Source organism: Chrysoperla carnea, chromosome 1 (assembly GCF_905475395.1).
Source record: "Chrysoperla carnea chromosome 1, inChrCarn1.1, whole genome shotgun sequence".
Taxonomy (NCBI): Eukaryota; Metazoa; Arthropoda; class Insecta; order Neuroptera; family Chrysopidae; genus Chrysoperla; species Chrysoperla carnea.
The window spans coordinates 969,702-989,059 of record NC_058337.1 but is presented as its reverse complement, the minus strand read 5'-3'; the positions used below and the strand labels follow the sequence as shown (position 1 = coordinate 989,059).

At 28.0% G+C, this 19,358-nt stretch overlaps 1 protein-coding gene across 1 annotated transcript in view; it reads right to left on the bottom strand.

Annotated features, from left to right (window-relative positions):
• Window positions 1-12,163: 12,163 nt before the first annotated feature.
• Window positions 12,164-19,358, bottom strand: part of LOC123290461 (calcium-activated potassium channel slowpoke) — a 165,836-nt gene continuing 158,641 nt past the window's right edge. The window contains exons 19-25 of the mRNA XM_044870664.1: window positions 15,612-15,783; window positions 14,759-14,983; window positions 14,034-14,313; window positions 13,516-13,652; window positions 13,329-13,441; window positions 12,635-12,884; window positions 12,164-12,393 (exon numbers count right to left, since the gene is read on the bottom strand). Coding sequence (XP_044726599.1) covers window positions 12,271-12,393; window positions 12,635-12,884; window positions 13,329-13,441; window positions 13,516-13,652; window positions 14,034-14,313; window positions 14,759-14,983; window positions 15,612-15,783 — 1,300 coding nt within the window. The 3' untranslated portion in view covers window positions 12,164-12,270. The remainder of the gene's footprint in view (window positions 12,394-12,634; window positions 12,885-13,328; window positions 13,442-13,515; window positions 13,653-14,033; window positions 14,314-14,758; window positions 14,984-15,611; window positions 15,784-19,358) is intronic.

Here is a 19,358-nt window from a genome sequence, read left to right as displayed (position 1 = left end):
ATATCTCTTTTCGTTTTTGAGTAATCGTGTTGACAGTCAGACAGACGGACAGACAGACGGGCAGACAGGCGGACAGACAACCGGAAACGGACTAATTAGGTGATTCTATGAACACCTATACCAAAATTTTTTTCTTAGCATTCATATTATTAGGCGTTACAAACTTGGGACTAAACTTAGTATACCTTGCATATTACATATATGCATGGTATAAAAATTGACTATGATCTTCATAATCGGCTTGGAAAAGGCTTTAAAGGAAAAAGGTAATTTAATGGAGAGTGTTTATAGGGTTCCGTATCCGAAAAGGTGGTTTAGGGATTGGATATAAGATTGATTCACTTACCGAATTAAGTTGAAGACTTGTATAAGAAATATTATTAACATAAATTAATGAAAACTGTATGATAATCTCAATAAAATTCTGTTGAATATCTTGATGACAATTAATAAATTCATTTAATATATTTATATGATAATAAATATCACTTTCTATAAAATTATCATCATTATATTGACATTTTATTATATTTATTTGTATTTCATTTTGTATTTGTTTTAATATTAATTTTAAACAATTTTCAATTAATATATAAAAATGTTCACTTTCACACATAAAATTATTAATTTCTTGATTATAAAATTCATATTCATCATCATCACTTTTAGATGTTTCTTCATCTTTATCATCATTTTTAGTAATACACTTTTCTAAATCATAAATATATTGTAATTCATTTGGTTTTTGTATTATTTTTTGAACTGCTATTAAATTATTAATTTCATTTTTTTTAATTTTATTATTATTATCATTTGATAATAAATTTTTTACACTTATTATAAATTCTATAAAATCAGTTATTTCAACATCTGCCATTATATTCTTTTTGATGACAAGTTGAGTTAATTTTGATCAAAAAATGCAAAAAAACAAATGAATTTTTATTTAATGTCATTTTAAAGCATTCATTTGTTTTGTTAAAATTAGTTAAAGATGACATAAACATTAATTGATAGGCAATTTGTATTACATATATGTAAGTGTTTGTCATATAATCGAAAAACTCATATATATGTTATTCTTATATGTAATACAAGTTGCCTATTTATTAATTTGTAAGTCATCTTTTGGATTGAACGTTTCATTTAATTGATCCCCGAATTAAAAAATATGGGTGGTATAAGTTTGACCGCTATGTGTGTATGGCTCTCTGTGCGCTGTCTGTTTGCCTGATTTTTGTTTTTGTTTTGTTTGAACGGCAATTTAATAGAAAGTGTTCTTAGTTATGTTTCAAATCGGCTCAGTAACAAAGGCAATATTATTTTATTCTCATTTTGATCATTTTTTGTGTTATTTTTTGAACTGCTACTAAATTATTAATTTCATTTTTTATAATTTTATTATTATTATCATTTGATAATAAATTTTTTACACTTATTATAAAATTCTATAAAATCAATTATTTCAACATCTGCCATCATGACGTGTGAGTTAATTTTGATCAAAAAATGCAAAAAAAAAACAAATGAATTTTTATTTTAAAGTTAATTAAAGATGTTGTTACAAATTAAAGAAAATGAAAGAAATTGCGTATTTTTTTTGGTGAAAATCTGTTGGAATGTGTTTCTTAGGTGTTAAATATCATTAATAAGGTTTGAACTGGTTTTGTAAATGTTTCTATTTGTAAATAAACAATAAATTGTTTATTAAATGAAACAATTAATGTAAAAGTTGACTTAAAAATTAATTGATAGGCAATTTGTATTACATATATGTAAGTGTTTGTTAAATAATTGAAAAACTCATATAAATGTTATTCTTATATGTAGTACAAGTTGCCTATTTATTAATTTGTAAGTCATCTTTTGGATTGAACGTTAAATTTAATTAACTTTTTTTTTAGAATATCAGATCCATCTGAAACATTTGGGCAATACATAAACATGCTACCATCAAACCTTTCTAGCGGCCATGCTTATCCTTACTAATTTTATAAATGCGAAAATAGCTCTATCTATCTGTTACGCAATCACGCCTAAACTACTGAATCGATTTAAATGAAATTGGGGCTACGTTAACAGGGGTTTTAGGACCGTTATTGTAACGTTGACCATGGCTTTACATATTCCGACATTGTATGGGTACACGATGCCCTTAATACGGTCGAGCTAGCACGGGAATGCGGGGTCTTTGGTTAACGTAAATCTTGCGATGAAACACCTATGAGTTCTGCGGGTTGACCATTGAAGTCCTACGTAATTTTTCTATAAATAGATTATCCAAGAACAAAACGATTGAATGATTAGTTTGCGAGGAAGAACATGCAAGGATGAATCCAGGTCCGTAACTAGGGCGTGTGCAAAGAAGGCACCCGCCACCAGTGCATAAAATGTTAATCATGTAAAAGGCGGTTCATTTTTTGTTAACAAAGGCAAATTTGATCCGATTTTATTAGAATTTTTTAAACGCACTAATTTTGGGTCATTTTTTTCATCTCCGATATCTATTTTTCGCTGGCTATCATTAAAGTGCTTAATTCCGGGACCAGGACTTCATATTCTTGAAACCAATTACAACTAGGTTAATTTTGATGACAAATTTGAAAAATATGACAAAAGTTAGGTAGTATTACATTCTTGGTTTATTAAAATTGGATAAAGTTTGGATGTGACAGAGCAAAATTAATTTTTTTGGATTCTGATGGCGTCATAAATTTTAAAAATTCGATTTTTCTGAAAACATAGGCAAATGTGATCTGATTTTATTTTAATTTTTTTTGAAACCCATTAATTTTGAGTCATTCTTTTCAGCTGTGATGTCAATTTTTCGCTAGCTATTACTTATTTGCTTAATTCTGGGACCAAGACTCCACATATTTGAAACCTATTAGAGCTAGGTTAATTTTAATAACAAATTTGAAAAGTATTACACAAATTTAGTAAGATTACATACTTGGTTTATCAAAATTGGATAAAATTTGGGCGTGCTAGAAAATTGTTCGAGCCGATTCCGATATATATAAGGCGCAACCTAAATACCTGCCACCGGCGCTATGTACCCTCGTTACGGCCCTGGATGAATCGATATGGAAGCGAAAAAGGAACGTAATAAAAACAGCGCCAAATTTAAACTTGTCATAGAAATGTTTGTATTTTTTTTTTAGTATACATTATCATATATACTTCATTTTTTTTTATATATACAATGTTTTGCATTTTTTATTTTGTTTTAACAATCATTTTAACATCAACAACAATATTTTTATTTTAATTGCCCAGTGCAATATCAATTTTTAGCCAATAATTTGTTTTTTTTTTTGTTTTTTTTTTGGGTTGATTTTTTTTAAATATTAAATTTAGAGCAAATATATTTTCAGTGTATTCTCACTGTGATGTAGAAAATTTGTATAACTTTTTTTTTTTTTTTTCATTTAACATTATACTAATTATACTTTTTTTTTGTTTTGTTTATATTTAAAAGCTGTGCTCAAACATGTATGTCCTTGTTATCGCGTTTGTGAAATTTTTTGATTTTATCCAATTATATTGTTCATGGATTTTGGAGAAAGAAATTTAAGCAGAAAAGAAATAATTCGTTGTTTGTTTTATGGAAGATGGTAATATCGTTTAAAAGTTCAAATTTTAGGTTATGTTCGTTTCACTTGTCAAAATCCTACAGAATAATTTTATCATTTATAACTATGAAGGTTATAAAGAAGGAGAACGATCGCTACGTGTTAAAGCATTAGCGCGTCTGTCCCTGTAAATTTGTAGAATTTATAGTTCATGTTTCAGCCACCAGCCGCGCTGTCATCAAGAAGTAGTATCTGCGAAGCTAGCTGTTTGTGAGTACAAGTAAATGAAGTTAGTTGCATAATGTACAAATTGATAGATCATTTCAAATTAGCGCACAACAGCCCGCTTTTATTGATACTACTTAGCGGTCGCAGCGTCTCATTTATTTTATCCATATTTCGGGGACAATATTTTCTATAGCGATCGTTCTCCTTCTTATAACCTTCATGATTTATAATATTACCTACTATTTATAATATTAATAGTTTTCAATTTCACAATTAAGATATGTCAGAGAAATATGAGATTATAATGCTAAGATGTTAGCGCCACGAGTTAAAAAAATGTGAACTATATTTATTAGACTCAAATACAGTCATATTAGGAACATTTGTTCCTTCAGTGATGTACGCGTTAGTTCCCAAAACTGCTACATAGCAACGCCACCAGTATCGAATCTAATAATTAATTAATTTATTTTTTAATAATTAATTTTTATTTGAACAAATATTATTATCAGTTAATTAAAATTATTTATTAATTTAATGAAAATATAAATATAATTTATACAAAATTAAAACTTTATTTATTTTAAATTTTCTACTAATACCGCTATTTGGATTCTACATAAATGGCGCTGTCTAGTGTTTAATAATGTAACTAAAACATTTTGACTATGATTTTGTCAAGTTAAATTCGACAAATAGGCGCCAAATAGTTAAAGTAACGTATAAATTTTTCTCTTTAACTTATTTTTTGTAGTTTTTGTAAATCAATTTGGCGCATCCTTTTTCATACATATTTGTCAGGGTCCCTAACATCGCGATGCGCGACACCTAAGCAGTTTCCTACTTGGCCTGGCTTTCGATGCAATCTTAAGCAGTAGGCAGTGTCTAGTCATCCTGGCTTTCGCTGCAATCTTAAGCATTTTCTTCGCAAATGAAGATTATTATGGTAATAGTAAGGTTAAGTGAGGCTATTAATTTCACGCGAAAAAAGCTAGGCAAGGAATCTTTCCTTGATTTTCTGATAAGTTATCCCTGGAACCGACAAACACAAACAGGGAAATCACATGTTTAGAATCCTTTAGAAACATCCGCTTTTTTTTTTATACATATAAAAAAATACAAAAAAAACAAAGAAAAAGTTCTAAACAATATTTATGATTTCCCTTTTTATGTGTGCAAAATAATTTTGAAATCCATGAACAAGAATTGTTTTGAGAATTGATTGATTTTTGATATTTGAGCACATATGCACAGCAGTGAACGACATTTAGTGAATAAGTTGTTACATTGTCAGAATCTAAAAATGAGCACTTCGTTTCTTAATATTTAAATCGAAAATTTATAACAGATTTGTGTTGTGTTCTTTTGCTATTAATTATGTCTTCTGATCACATTTTAGGTAAGTTATTATTCTTTTAATATGTACAAAAATAAACCATAAAAAACCACTTTAGAAGTCTCGAACAACTACCCAACATGTCTGGCCGAAATCTAGACTCAAAAAATCGTATAAAGTAAGTATACATAAACGGTAGCGAAAAATAAATTATGAAATTTGATAAAAATTAAAATTTACGTAGAAATATACTTAATTATTCTGATTTTAAGTTATAAAAGCACATTATTGTTTTATTATATTAAAATTAAAAATCGTTTGGTAGAAGTTGTAATTCCTGAAGTATATAGATGTAATTCCACAAAATAGTTGCAATTCTTTTGAATTTTAATTATATAAATTTGTATAAATAATCATAATTCTTACTATAATGAAGTTTGCTTCAAGCCGAGCTATCGGATCTATGGAACAATCCAAACCTCGCCTCCCCTTCTTAAAGAACCTAAAGGGCAGAATAAACATGTCAAGCAGTTAAGCGAGCCTATAAAAAGTGACTGTGTGAGTACCATTTTAATTATTTATTTTTTTTAAAATCCATTTTAATAATCTATAACTACAAAAAAATGATATTTGGCACTATTTTAATTTTTACAATAATATTTTTTCTTTGCTAAATATTTGGTTCTGTTTTATTTTTAAATTCTTTAATTATTCTGGCACTCAATTAGATTCATTTAAATTTCATTTCATTTTATTTATTTATTTTATTCTCAGACTTTAATGTTTGTTGATCGAATTAATCTATGGTTGAGATCAATCGATATCAGAGTTTGCAAGCTTGGCGAATTAGGAGAGAGATGACCAAAATCCTTAGCCATTTTCTAACAAATCCACAAGCGCTGGTATCGATTGAACGCAGTCCATCGCGTTTAGTCGCAATTCATCGAAATTTTTTATAAAATGCATGGCAGCCATTTTGTAATTCGCCATTTTCATTCTTTGTTGTTAATATGGCAATAGTATTACACAACTCACTGTCGATCTGTCAGCGGACTTCTCTCATAAACCGCAATAGTTAGACAGCTAGATCTTTGACTGAGTGTGTATTAAAAATGGCGCATATTAAAATGACCGCCATGCTAATTAAAACAAAAAAAATCGATATTTGTGTGTTACAATAATTATAGCTTACCTAGAATGCATACATGTAGTGTTTGTTGCATAAGTTAACATATATATAACATTATTATAATACACAATTTTTAAAAAGAAGGCAGTTTTAAAACTTTTCAAAAGAGAAACGAAATCGCCCGACACAAAAAATGTTCGTTCAATTAACATTATTACGTCACAACGATGTTTGACGAACATTTTTTCTGTCGGACATTTTCGTTTCTCTTTTGAAAAGGTCTTTTAAAACTGTCTGTAACCTTCAAATTATCATGAAAAAATAAAAACGATCTTTCCATTTTTGTCAAAAAAAAAAATTTTTTTGTTCATAATAGCGCTTCTCTTGCTTTTTTTACAAAATTGATTAATAAGACCAGTTTATTTTTATTGCTGATAATATTTATATTTTAATATAATATAAATGAAATGAAATTTAAATGATTTTATAAATTAGACAAATCCGTTATAAATTTAAAATTTTTTTTATTTTTGGTGTGTAATTAATTAATTAATTAATAAATGACTAAATTATTTTATTTAATTAAAAAAAAAAATCAAATCCTGAAGTTGAATATCACCTCTCTATATAAAATGATAAATTAATAAATATTTCATCTTTTATAAATTTAATTTTTTTTTTTTTTAATATATATATATATATTTATATATAATAATAATCAGATTGTATTTAACTTATTTTCAATAAATAATTATAAATGTACAATCATAATCTTTTAAAAATTAATTTTATTAAATCTCTTTAATTAAAAATAAAATATATTTTAAACATAAAAATTAACAATTTAACTTTTAATAGTTTAGTTAAACAATTTTATAGATTATCACTAGTTACTCTTCTGCTTCGCTGGGCAATTTCAACTCTATAAGAAACTGAATAAGTTTGAAAATACAATTACACCTCTTCCGTATGCTTCTGGTATGAAAGTTATAAAATAGTTTCGTTTAATAATCATAGATGGCATTATATGCATTGAGTCGTTTAGTATTCATAGATGACATGTATTGGTTCATATCCCTGATTAGAGATTCCTTAAATATTCATAGATGTCGCTACATCTTTATATGTTTGTAATTAAATTTCTGTAGAGTTAGAAAACCATCTGAGATTATGCTTATACTTAAAACGGACAAAATATAGTATGAAGTATTTCTACTAGCTTTGCAATAAATAAAAAAATTTAATGAAAAGAACAGAAACGCAAATTAAGATATTAACTTAAACGTTTCTTCGTAAATCTATAGTTGCTAGACTATTTTATTTCCACTCTATAAATTACACAGAGAAGCGTGGTCGGGTGAAGCTAGTACTATCTAAAATTCAGCTATGAACACTATGATTCTATCGTACTAAAATCATATTTACTGGATTATATATCATGATATCTCCGATGATCAAAAAAATGGTATATTTTTAAAAACTAACTCAAATTAGCTTCGAAAACAATGTGGAGAGTCATGGCGTCTTGAATGACATCATGACTTGGCATACAATCATTTTTTGCGTATGAGTTTAAGCAGTTGTTGTAATCAAGTAATGTGCTTCGTTCTATTAAAATGTAATGATGTTTACATAGCGTTTGTTATGGCGCGACGCAATACTTTCTGAATGGTGTTTGCCGACACGTGATTGAATGCCAAATAATAATTATCCTTTTTTTTTTTTTAATAATTATGTGTTTTGTTATCTTCATTTCATGATTAATCATTAGAAGCTTTTATCCAACTGATTAGCCTATTGATTAGCCTGGAGATATCCTGGTATATAATACATTTTGTCCCGGAAAATTTTGTTTTTCCAAAAATTATTTATCTAAACTATATTATAAAAAAATTTATTTTAACAAATAATTAGAAAATTGTACATTTATATTTAATAATTCATTTATTTTTTTTTAAATATAAATTTAATGATTTATTTTTTCTTCGTTTAACAAGACACACAGGTGAGTTTGTGGTGATTTGTCACACGCCAAATAGGCGGTTTATAATTAAATATTAATTATATTATTATATATGTAATGTATTTTTGAATTAAAATCATTTTGGAAAAAGGAAATATAGCGGGCGATTTTGCTTCGGCACGTTGCATGTTATTTTTCTTAAAGTAGTTTTTTTTTTTTTCTTTTTAAATTTTGTTTTATATAATAATAGTTTTTATTTTTTCTAAGTATGTACACATTCAAAATTATCTTGCACGCTCAAAATGAAAAAGCTCATCAAATTTTTACGACACACTTTTTTTTTTTTTCGTTTACATGTTTATTTTTAATTTATTTTATTTTTTTTTTAGTAACGACGTTTTTTTTTTTTCTTCAGCCAAAAATATTTTATAATATTATTAATTTTTTTTTTTTAGATTTTTGATATAATTTTATTCCATTAACTAATTTTTATTAACATGTTTTCCATCATATTTGATTATCTAAGAGCTGCGTTAAGTTTTTTTCGTGCATTCTATAAATACAGAATTTTTCCAAAAAAAATTTTTTTTTTTTCTTCTTAAATTTATGTGATTTTTTGTTTAAATTTCATGGCAGTATTTTAAGTGCATTAGTATTTTTTTTTAAATTTTACCCTTGATTTTTCTATGAAAAAATAATCTGCCCGTTTTTCTGTTCTGCTATATGTACAAATTATGCTATTTAGAAGCTATTTTTATTTAGAAAAAGATATTTCGTGTTTATATTCTAGAAATATTACACGATTAAGTGAAATTTCTTTAGAGATAGTCGAATAGTTATGAAGTCTGATTATTGCAAGAAAACTGACAAAATTGTAAATGTAATGTCATTCTTCTGATGGAATTTGTAACTTTGATAATGATACAAGACGAGAAAGTAAGCTTTTTAAAATAAAATTATAATGACGTGGACTGGTTTCGATCCCAGGACCTTCTGCATGATGAGGTGACACCGTAGCCACTATACCAACTTAATGTTTGAAAAAGATCGGTAATAATATTATCAATTATTTATCGATATTTATTTATTAAATTATTGTATCTTCATCAGATCTTGATACGTGTGCGAATTTAGAAGAAGGTCAAAATTGACTTCTAAGTAATTAACAAGTCAGACAGATAAAAGCCTGTTTAAAAAATAGACCGTATTCAAGAAATTAGGCAAAATACTGCTCTAAAATCTATTCCAGACAACGTTTCATAAGAAATATTTCACCCCCCTCCCCCTAAGAAATTTCACTTTATAGAAATATTAATATAGTGCAAAAATTTGTGAAAAATATATTGTTAATAAAAATAGTTAATGAAAAGTTTAGCTTGTTTTAAAAGTGAATTATTTTAAAAATTGTTTTTTTGTTTATTTATTTAATTAATTGTCTTTTTCTTTTTTTACAAAATTTGCATAATATGTCCATTTGTTAAATTGTTTTAGAAAATAAAATATTGTTCGTCACATATCGGTGTAACAAAAATTTATTTAAAAAAAAAAAAAAAATGAAAATCACTCAATAAAATTTTTAATTCTAATTTTATACAAGTCGCGATTAAACGATTTTTTTTTTTTAGTTTATGTTGATTTTCTTTTGACATGTTCATTGTGTAGTCACCCTCAGGACCTTTGGAATTTTAATATTTTTGATTAAATTTGCCATCCAACATTACAGGGACGGGTTATATTACATATAATAGATAAAAAATGTGCATTTGAAACGTGTTTTTTAAATATTCGTTTTTTTTCACAAAATTCACAGTCTATATAAATATATAATTATCTTTGTCTTTTAATTACCAAAAATATAAATTTTTTTTTATTTATAAAAATACTTTAATTTTTTTTTAATATACGCTTTATAATTTGATTACCAATTCTTTTGTTTTAATAAGAGATTTGCTTTTGTTCAACCAAAAAATAAATAAATAATTTAATTAATTTTATTTAAAAGTTTGTTTCGATTAACAAGAAACTGTGAATTTGGAAATTAAAGTGTTGTATATGTGCAGAAAAAATAAAATCATAAAACAAAATTTGAAAAAATATATAAAATTATTTTTAAAATAATTGCAAACTAAAATATTGTTTTAGGCCCACAATTATTATCAATTCTATTTGAAGATGTAATGAATCGTTTTAAATAGCATTGAATCGATTTTTGAAATAAATACCACGATACTCGAAATAAAATTGTATATTAATAATATACCTTGGAACCCGTGACAGTAAAACTGCACTTAATCGGATTTCGAAATTTCGCATAAGAATCAATACTATTTAACGATAGGTACAATATGGACTAGGTGTTCTAGGATTTATCCTGACAGAATTATTTTTTGTCAAGATATTTTTCTTTTTATTGCTGATGTGAATTCGATAAAAATGATGCCAGACGAAAAAAATTTGGTAAATAAAAACCAAATGTTTTATCGATGATGATAGTGTGTTAATTTTGACATTATGGCGCTGGGATTTTGATTGAATATACAAAATAAACGATTCATTACATTCAACTAGAAATTATTTTGTTTACAGGGCACTCCAATCTATAAAAAAACAAGAATTTATGAATAAAATGAACGATGATTTGTAATAACTTTTATTAAATTTCCGAGTTAAGAGTTGAAGTTTGGTCCTAGACTTCACTGAATATTGCGGAAGTCTATCAGAAAGACATCAGAATTGCTTAAATAAAATAAAAAAGTAGATGAAATTAATGAGAAAATCCTGCCCTAAATTTAATGGGACATTTTTTTAGCCAATTTCTTGATTAAGAAAATTTATTTACTTAAAAATCTGAAGGAAAATTAGATATTTTTACTTCTTTAGAAGTATTTAATGTTTTAAAACAGAGTGGTCTATTTTTCTCAAAAATGTAAAACTAGATTTAATACCATGACAAAATTTGAAAGTGAAATTAAAATAGATTAAAAAACGAAGAAGTTAGAAGCATTCAAAGATTGTTTTCCCATCTCCTTTTAGCAAAAACAAAGTTTTATATGCATTTTATATGTATCTCAAGATGATATCTTTCTCTTTGTTTAATTAGGAATTTTAAACGTTCATATTTTGCCTACTACTAAAGATTTTTAAAAACCAATTTCTTGTTTCCGCCCGTGCAGTGAGAATTCTTCACTTGAAATGATTAAAAAGTTTAGTGAACAAGGCTTGCCCCTCTAAAAGTGCTCATCCTGTATTCTTAAATACACATGGATTTGTCTCTCTTTGGCTCTTCTGTGCCTAAATTTTGCGAAGATTTGAAAAATGTCAAATAATTGAAAAAAAAAATATATATCCATCCATGGGAATTGCTTACAGAGGTCAAAACTTAAATCTTTGGAATAAAAAACTATTATAAACTTTAGAAAGGCAACAACACACAGTGTTTTCAGCAGTGTCTCCCATCCAAGTACTGGCTGTGTTCAATGTTGTTTAATTTCAGTGATCAACGTCTTATATATGTCACGTGGTATCCATGCCGTCTCCGAGGTGATGATGACATCATTAAACTATAATTTTTATCCCTGCCAAAAACTTTTCTAATAAAAATCGCTCAATGCGGCTAAAGAAGTTCTCATTTCCTCATAATATGTTCAAAAAAATCCTCCAGTCGTTTTGAGATAAATATTAACTTAATCAGGAAATCTGACTTAAAAAGGGTGCATTTCTTACCCTTACTTGCATCATTAAACTAGTAAATGAAATTGTGTACCCTGATAAACAAGATCGATATCAAAAAGTAATATAGATAAAACTTAAAAAGAACTAATTAAAATTAATAATAATAATAATAATAATAAGAGTGAATAAAAAGTAAATTAAAACTAAAATGAATAATTAATAATTAATAATAATTATAATAAAAAGGTTATGTATAATAATTGGAATGGTGGATGGGTCAAAGGTATTTATTTATATTAAGATCCAAACATATTCGGATCTAAATATAGGAGTAAGGTCCATCAGTGAGGGCGCTACACAACAACAGTCAAGAGTTATCATCCTTGTTGGTGCCACCGCCGCCTGTTCCGCTTCCTTGTCCTCCAGTACCGGTTCGACTTCGTGGGGGTTTATACTCTAATCCTGGATCGAATTGCATTAATACGAAAACCTAATGAAAAACAAAAAAATTACAATTTTTAACATTTTTTTGATGTAGGAATCATCCATTTCAGTCAAGTATTCGACCTGAGACTCCTGAGGCTAACAAAATTGATGAATTTTTACGATAATACAGCGTTTAGTACTCGCAAAAACATTTTTAGCTCATTAATGGCTGAAATGATGGTCACGCACTTGGCCGAACACTGGACTAATGTAAATGGTTCCAGTTCCACATAGTAACAGCATACCTGATCAGTTGGTAATAATGAAAAATCATCTGGTGGATTTGTAATCACATAACGTTTACTGCTTGCATCACACGAGGAACTTGTATCACGAAACCTGTACAAACCAATACACAGCATACCATACGTCTTTAATGCTGCCACAAATAAATCACCATATTTGCCAGCTTCACCAAATTGTGCCAGCGGGCCGTCATACAATGATATTTGTCCAACACGGCATCGATCTCGATTTGATAAACTATCTGATGTACTAAAAGTTAAAGATATTCATGAAGGCATTATAGACATTTTCCAATAAATATTTTTCGCTAAGAAACACAACTGCCAAGAGCATTTAGGGATACTGTTCAAGACCGTCTTTAATCATTTAGAGGGCTCATGATTATGATCACGTCATTACTGATGTACAGAAAAGAGACAGGGCTTTCAATTTTTGCAGGCTTATGTATCAGCTGCAAATAATGATTTTTTTTTAGAACGGGCTTGGTCCACGTTAATCATGTTGTCCTGGACATTTATTCAGAGTACCCAGTGTAAAGGCGAGGCCTTAGCCCGTTGCTTTATTATCTGCCATGCCAGTCCGATTTGATACCCGGATTGGTAGCAAGCTGCAGTGACAAAGTGTGATATTTTTTGGAGTCGTGATGAGTTTGAAAATGTTTGCATTATAATATAACTTGAGAAGATTAAGTACCTGTATCCACCTCGAAGTCCAGCACCTTCTGCCAATATTAATTCTAATTCTGGTGTTGCACCTCCCGTAATTAACGATCGAATTAATGTTAAAGCATTTTGATTAAAATACGTCTGGAAAGACAACAAAAAATAATACATGAAATTCTGAATGTTTGATGAGTCTATGATTCTAAAGACGTACGTACCGTTGACATAAGCGAATCCAAGACACTAACTGCAAAAGCTGTACCACAAGCGAAAGGCTGTGTTAAATATAATTCAGTATCTGGATCATCGTCATCATCTTGGTCCAAAAATTGAACATTACTATCATTCACTAATTCTGAAATTGGCAAAAAAATATTAATTTAATTCTCCAAAAATAATAAATAAACTTACGATTACAGAAGTTCGTCAAAATAGAATTGTCACAAAAATTTCCGGAATTACTCTGGTGGAAAAAATATTTAAAGAAAGAATAAGTCTTAGAAAACTCTGAGTTCCTAATACTTTTTTAGAGTTTCTAAGACTTTTTCACAGTTTCTAAGACTTTTTCACAGTTTTCTAAGACTTATTAAGACTTATTCTTTCTTCGAATATTTTTTCCACCAGGGCATTTTTCGGGGAGATACAGATATCTAGGATTCCGACAATCTTTTTTCAGAATTCCATTGTGATGAAATTCTGTACCGAGGAGTATAAATCTATAAATTTCCGTACAAACCTGTAATCATGGGCACATTTGCCCCATACACAGAACCTCGTCTTTGTAACACAATAGGACTGCCAGCAGGTAATAGATTATCTTGTTCAGCTCCACCTTGACTTAGCACGCCTATCGTATCATCGAAGGTCATTGCTTTGATATTTAAAGATGCTAAAATTGCTTCCTTATCAGCTAAGGTTGCATCATCGTTGCTAGGTACTTTTGCAGATAATATACAACACATGTCACATAAATTAACATTCACAGCACGTAAATCAGCTCTACTTAATGGCGAACCCTTTTGTACAAAAATTAATTGTTTTTTTTAGAATCACAATAAAACTTATATAGATCGTAGAACGAAATGATACCGAATAAAAGAGAGCGCGATATATGTATGCGTACATATATGCACACAAATTTACATTCTTTCTCTCTCGAACAGTCTCAATTCGTTTTGAACAATGTATATTAACGATTTAAAAAGATGTCCATTAAATACGGTGGTTGTCTTGCTACAATATTGCCAAAAAGTTTTGGATTATACTCACGGTAAGAGCCGATGAGCTTATAGTAAAATAGCCCGTAATTTTTGTTTAAGAGTGTAACAGCAGAGGTCTTATGGCTGCCATATTGACTGCTTGACGCAAGTGTAATTATTTCGATGTTAAACTTTTCATGACGTATTTGTATGGACAACTTCTCTTCGCAGATAAATAATTATAAATAGAATTTGTACTTACATTTAAAACAGATATTTTTGGTAAATTTTGTAACATTTTCCATTCTCTTCGAATATAATCTACAGAACCTACGATAACTACATGTTTTAATTCATGATAATGAAAGTTACTAGCCCGTAGCGGCATAACAAGATTACGTAAACCTATCAGCGGTGAATCAGGATCCGCAAATAAACAAACGACAACGTGACCATTTAAAACTGTCATTGCCGCTTGATTTCGATCCTATAAAACAAAAAAAGTTATTTCATTTATTATTATTATTATTATTATTTAAAAGCTTTAATTATTTTCTTAAGGTTGATCGGACAGTACACTGCAATTTTACTAATCGTTATCATTCGACGTGTTAAATGAATATACAGCCAAAAAATGTAACCATCTATCTTTACTTACATAACGTAAAAAACAGAAGATTCCGTAATATTTTGGATACATAACACTATTAAATTATCAATTTGTTCAGTTTTTTCATTCCATGGCATACGATGTTAATTTAACTGGTGTGCTATGGAATGTAAAAACTGGACAAATTGATAATTTAATAGTGTTACCTATGCAAATATTTCAATACAATTGTAATAATTTAGAGTGTAGATCAAAATAATGAAATGAAAATAACGAATTTTGACCTGACGCTAGACAAAATATAAAGAGTCGGCCCTATTTGTCAATTTGTAGTAGGCTGAGTTTAAAGTTCAGATTTCGGTTAAGTATCTATGCAAAATTTCAAATCGATATTCTTATAAATAACGAAAATATGAGGGTGTCTTAATCTTAAATGCGATGTACACACTGTATATTGCTTAATGTCCGATCAGCCTTAAGAATAATTAAAATAAAATGCACTTACTAAAATACAGTCTTCTAAATTTCTAGCAGGGCTCCAATGAAACATGCCTGTGCTGTCATATTTCATTTCAGTCTTCTCAAAATCAAAATCTTTTGCCTGATCATCGGCTAGACCAATTGGCAGTGCAACACCATTGTTATTGGTGTTTGGACCGCTAGTACGACTTGTAGGCCTATGAAAATTATCGTATATATGCACCAAAAACACATCAATTAATTTTACTTTTTTAAAAAACAATTAAATAATTAATTAATTACAAAAAAATAATAATATAGAATTTAAATTTTAGAACGGATTTTATACTAATCAAAAATAATTGAAATCATCTAAACATCATAATTCTAATTTCAAAAAACAAAAACAAAATCAAAAAAAATTAATTAAAAATTAAAATATTTCATATTAATTTATTATAACTAAACAAAAAAATCACTAATGCTCAATTAATTTATTAATTCATATTTTTAGCATGAATAAAAATTCATTAAAAATTATCTAGCAAAAATTTTACTATTGCAATAAAACGATTACTAATAGATAAAAAAACGCATCAATTATACAAGTTGGATTATTTTAATCTATTATGGATAATAGCTAGATTTTTAGTTAAATAAACAAAAAATAACTTGAACAAAAGTTGTAGAGTTTGACGAGCGACATCATGTTCTGAAATCAGATTGGACCTAGTTCTACCGGATGATTTAATAGATCCTAAAAGGTAATCCTGATAAAAAAGTTCGATTGAATTCCGATTCAAATTGCCAATTCATTCCGATTGATTTCTAATTCAATCCAATAGATCCCATAATGTAATTTCCAATTCGATCCAATTCATGAATTGCAGCCAATTAGAAATTTCCGATTAGTTCTATTGGATTGAATCGGAATGAATTGGAATTTTTTTCCAATTAAACCCGATTCATTTCAATTAAAAATTTTAATTGGTTTCAATTGGAATAAAGAAGAATGAATCGAAACTTTTTTTACAATTGAATCCTATTCATTCCGATTGGTTTAATTGGAAATTTCCGATTCATGAATCGAATTTTTTTATCAGGGTTAAGAGATAGAATAACAATTTAAATTAGAAAGTTGTTCCTTATACAAAAACTAACAATTTTTATTTAAATAATTTTTTTTTCGAAAATCGTTAGCTTTCGAAGGAAATGTGACTTAAAAACTGTCATCATTGTATTTAATCGAAACAAAATACACTAGAATCGAATGAAAAATGACCTTGAATCTTAATCAAAAGAAAAATGACCTTGAAACTAGAATTTTAGGTCAAAGTCATGGACACAGGTGAATGTCCTCTATTGACGTTAACAACTTTTGGCTTTAAGTTGCATTTCTACCGAAAGTTATCGAACTATAGTTATAACCTTTTTATGAGGATCAACTTTCTAATTTAAAGTGATCTTTTATCTTTTGGACCTAAATTGACTATTAAAGCAGCTCGAAAAACTAGGTCCAATCTGATGTTAGAACACGGTGTACCTCAACAGACTCTAGAATTTTTGTTAATGGAATTTTTTGATTGGTTAACAACAAAACGGGCTATTAGCCGCAAAAGATTAAAATGATCCATCCTGGATAGACGAGTGAAAAAAAAAGCTAAATTTGTACATTTTGAAAAAATAATGTTTCGCCATACTTTGAGACACTGATTTTGATTATATAGAAAAATTTTTTGAGCAACATTGAAGCATTCTATATCGGCCTAAGAGGGCTGTTCATAAATTACAATATGACCAATTGTGAGTAATTACAACTCAAACAGTTTCTAAATCTATTGCGTTGATTGAGTCGATGCTCGATGGAAATCCATTTTAAATGTAAAATAGAAAACAATTTTTGATTTCCTAAACGATGTAATAATTTTTATCTATTTCGAATAATTAATAAGATGATGTATTATTGGTAAAGTTTAGGTTAGGTACTATAGTTTTAAGATGTGAACTGGCATATTACTTTGCATATTAGATAAGCATATTACTTTCGCCCCGTTTGGATTATTTATTTTGGTTGATTATGCCAGTTGCTTCCAAGTAGTTTTATCGACCAATTGCTGCCATTTTGTTTATAATTTTATGAACAGCCATAATTTTAAAAAAACGAAGATTGTCTGCGTTCTGAACATTATTTGATATAAAATATCGTTTCACATCTAAAGAAAAAGTGATTTTCTTATTCAGAATGCAGTCATTAGAGGCTAATTTATAACAAAAACATTGATTAACCCGTCAGCACTCGCGTTATGAGCATTTCGCTCACGCTTGATTTAAAACAAAGATATTATTATTATTTTTCTACCTTTCTATAACTTTCTATATTTTCGAATTATGAGTTTTCAGATTTTTTAAGTCTATCTACAGATTTAAAAAATTTATTTAGTCCGTCAGAAATAACGATAACTTTTCTCGCTACGAAAGTAAAGGTGTAAACCAAAAAATATTATCTTCGGAAATTTTTCGACCCATTCGTTTACTTTCATTAGTTTAATATAAGTCGTATTCAGTAAATTAAAAATAATTTTTGATAGAAATATGGTGAAGTTAGCTTAAAATAATTTTAATTAGCTTAAAACTATTTTCTTTTTAGTTAATGCATTAAAAAAGAAATTTTAATAAAACTATGTAGAGGTTATGATTTATAAAGCTAAAGAATATTTAACGCGTAAAATATTTAACGCATGTGCAGAGCGCGCCTAAATATTACCGAACGGTTGAAGCGAGGGCTGACGGATTAAAAAGCATTCCAACATTAGCCTACTTAACATCGATAATTTCAACTTAGTTAATTATTAATTATCCCTTCGATACTTCCACAATAAGTGTATGAAAATTAAAAATTATTTTCTAAACGAAAAAATCAACATTATTTATCGAAAATTTTTCGAATTCATTGAAATGTTCCTCAAAGATGGTGAAACGAATAAAAGTTTTTAATATTCTTGTTATTTCGTCTCCATTTTATATACATGCGCCATGCATATTGTGCGCAAGTTCATAGAAAATATATTTTCAAAAGAGTTTTAAATTTTGTTCAAGGTTCAAGAACTGGACAACATCTATTTCGAAACATGCGTAAAAATTGTTTGACAGATAAATATAATTTAATTGTTTTTTTTTCTTAACAAATGCCTGACATGCCTGTCAATTCGAATTAGGAAACTCAAATCAAGAATTCGGGATATCAATTTGAACAATACAAAAACATACACAGAATTATTAGGTTAAATCTCAAAACAGTAAAATTTTTTAATTCTTTTTAATTTAAAAATTGTTTCTTTTTTTTTTCAAAGTGTAAATCAAAACGAAAAATAAAAAGAAGCATTAACGAAAAATAAAATATTGAAATAATCTTTAAGAAGCTGTTTCAGGAGGAATTTTTTTTGCTATTTATAAAAAAAAGAAAGGTTATGACAAAATCACCAAAAATTAACGAAATCAAAATTACGAAACATTCACGAAAGTAGTAACCATGAAGGTTATAAAGAAGGAGAACGATCACTATGTACTAAAGCATTAGCGCGTCTGTCCCTGAAAATTTGTCGAATTTATAGTTCATTTTTCAGCCACCAGCCGCGCTGTCATCATTAAGTAGTATCTGCGAAGTTAGCTGTTTATGAGTACAAGTAGATGAGGTTAGTTGCATAATGTACAAATTGATATATCATTTCAAATTAGCGCACAACAGCCCGCTTTTATTGATACTACTTAGCGATCGCAGCGTCTCACTTATTTT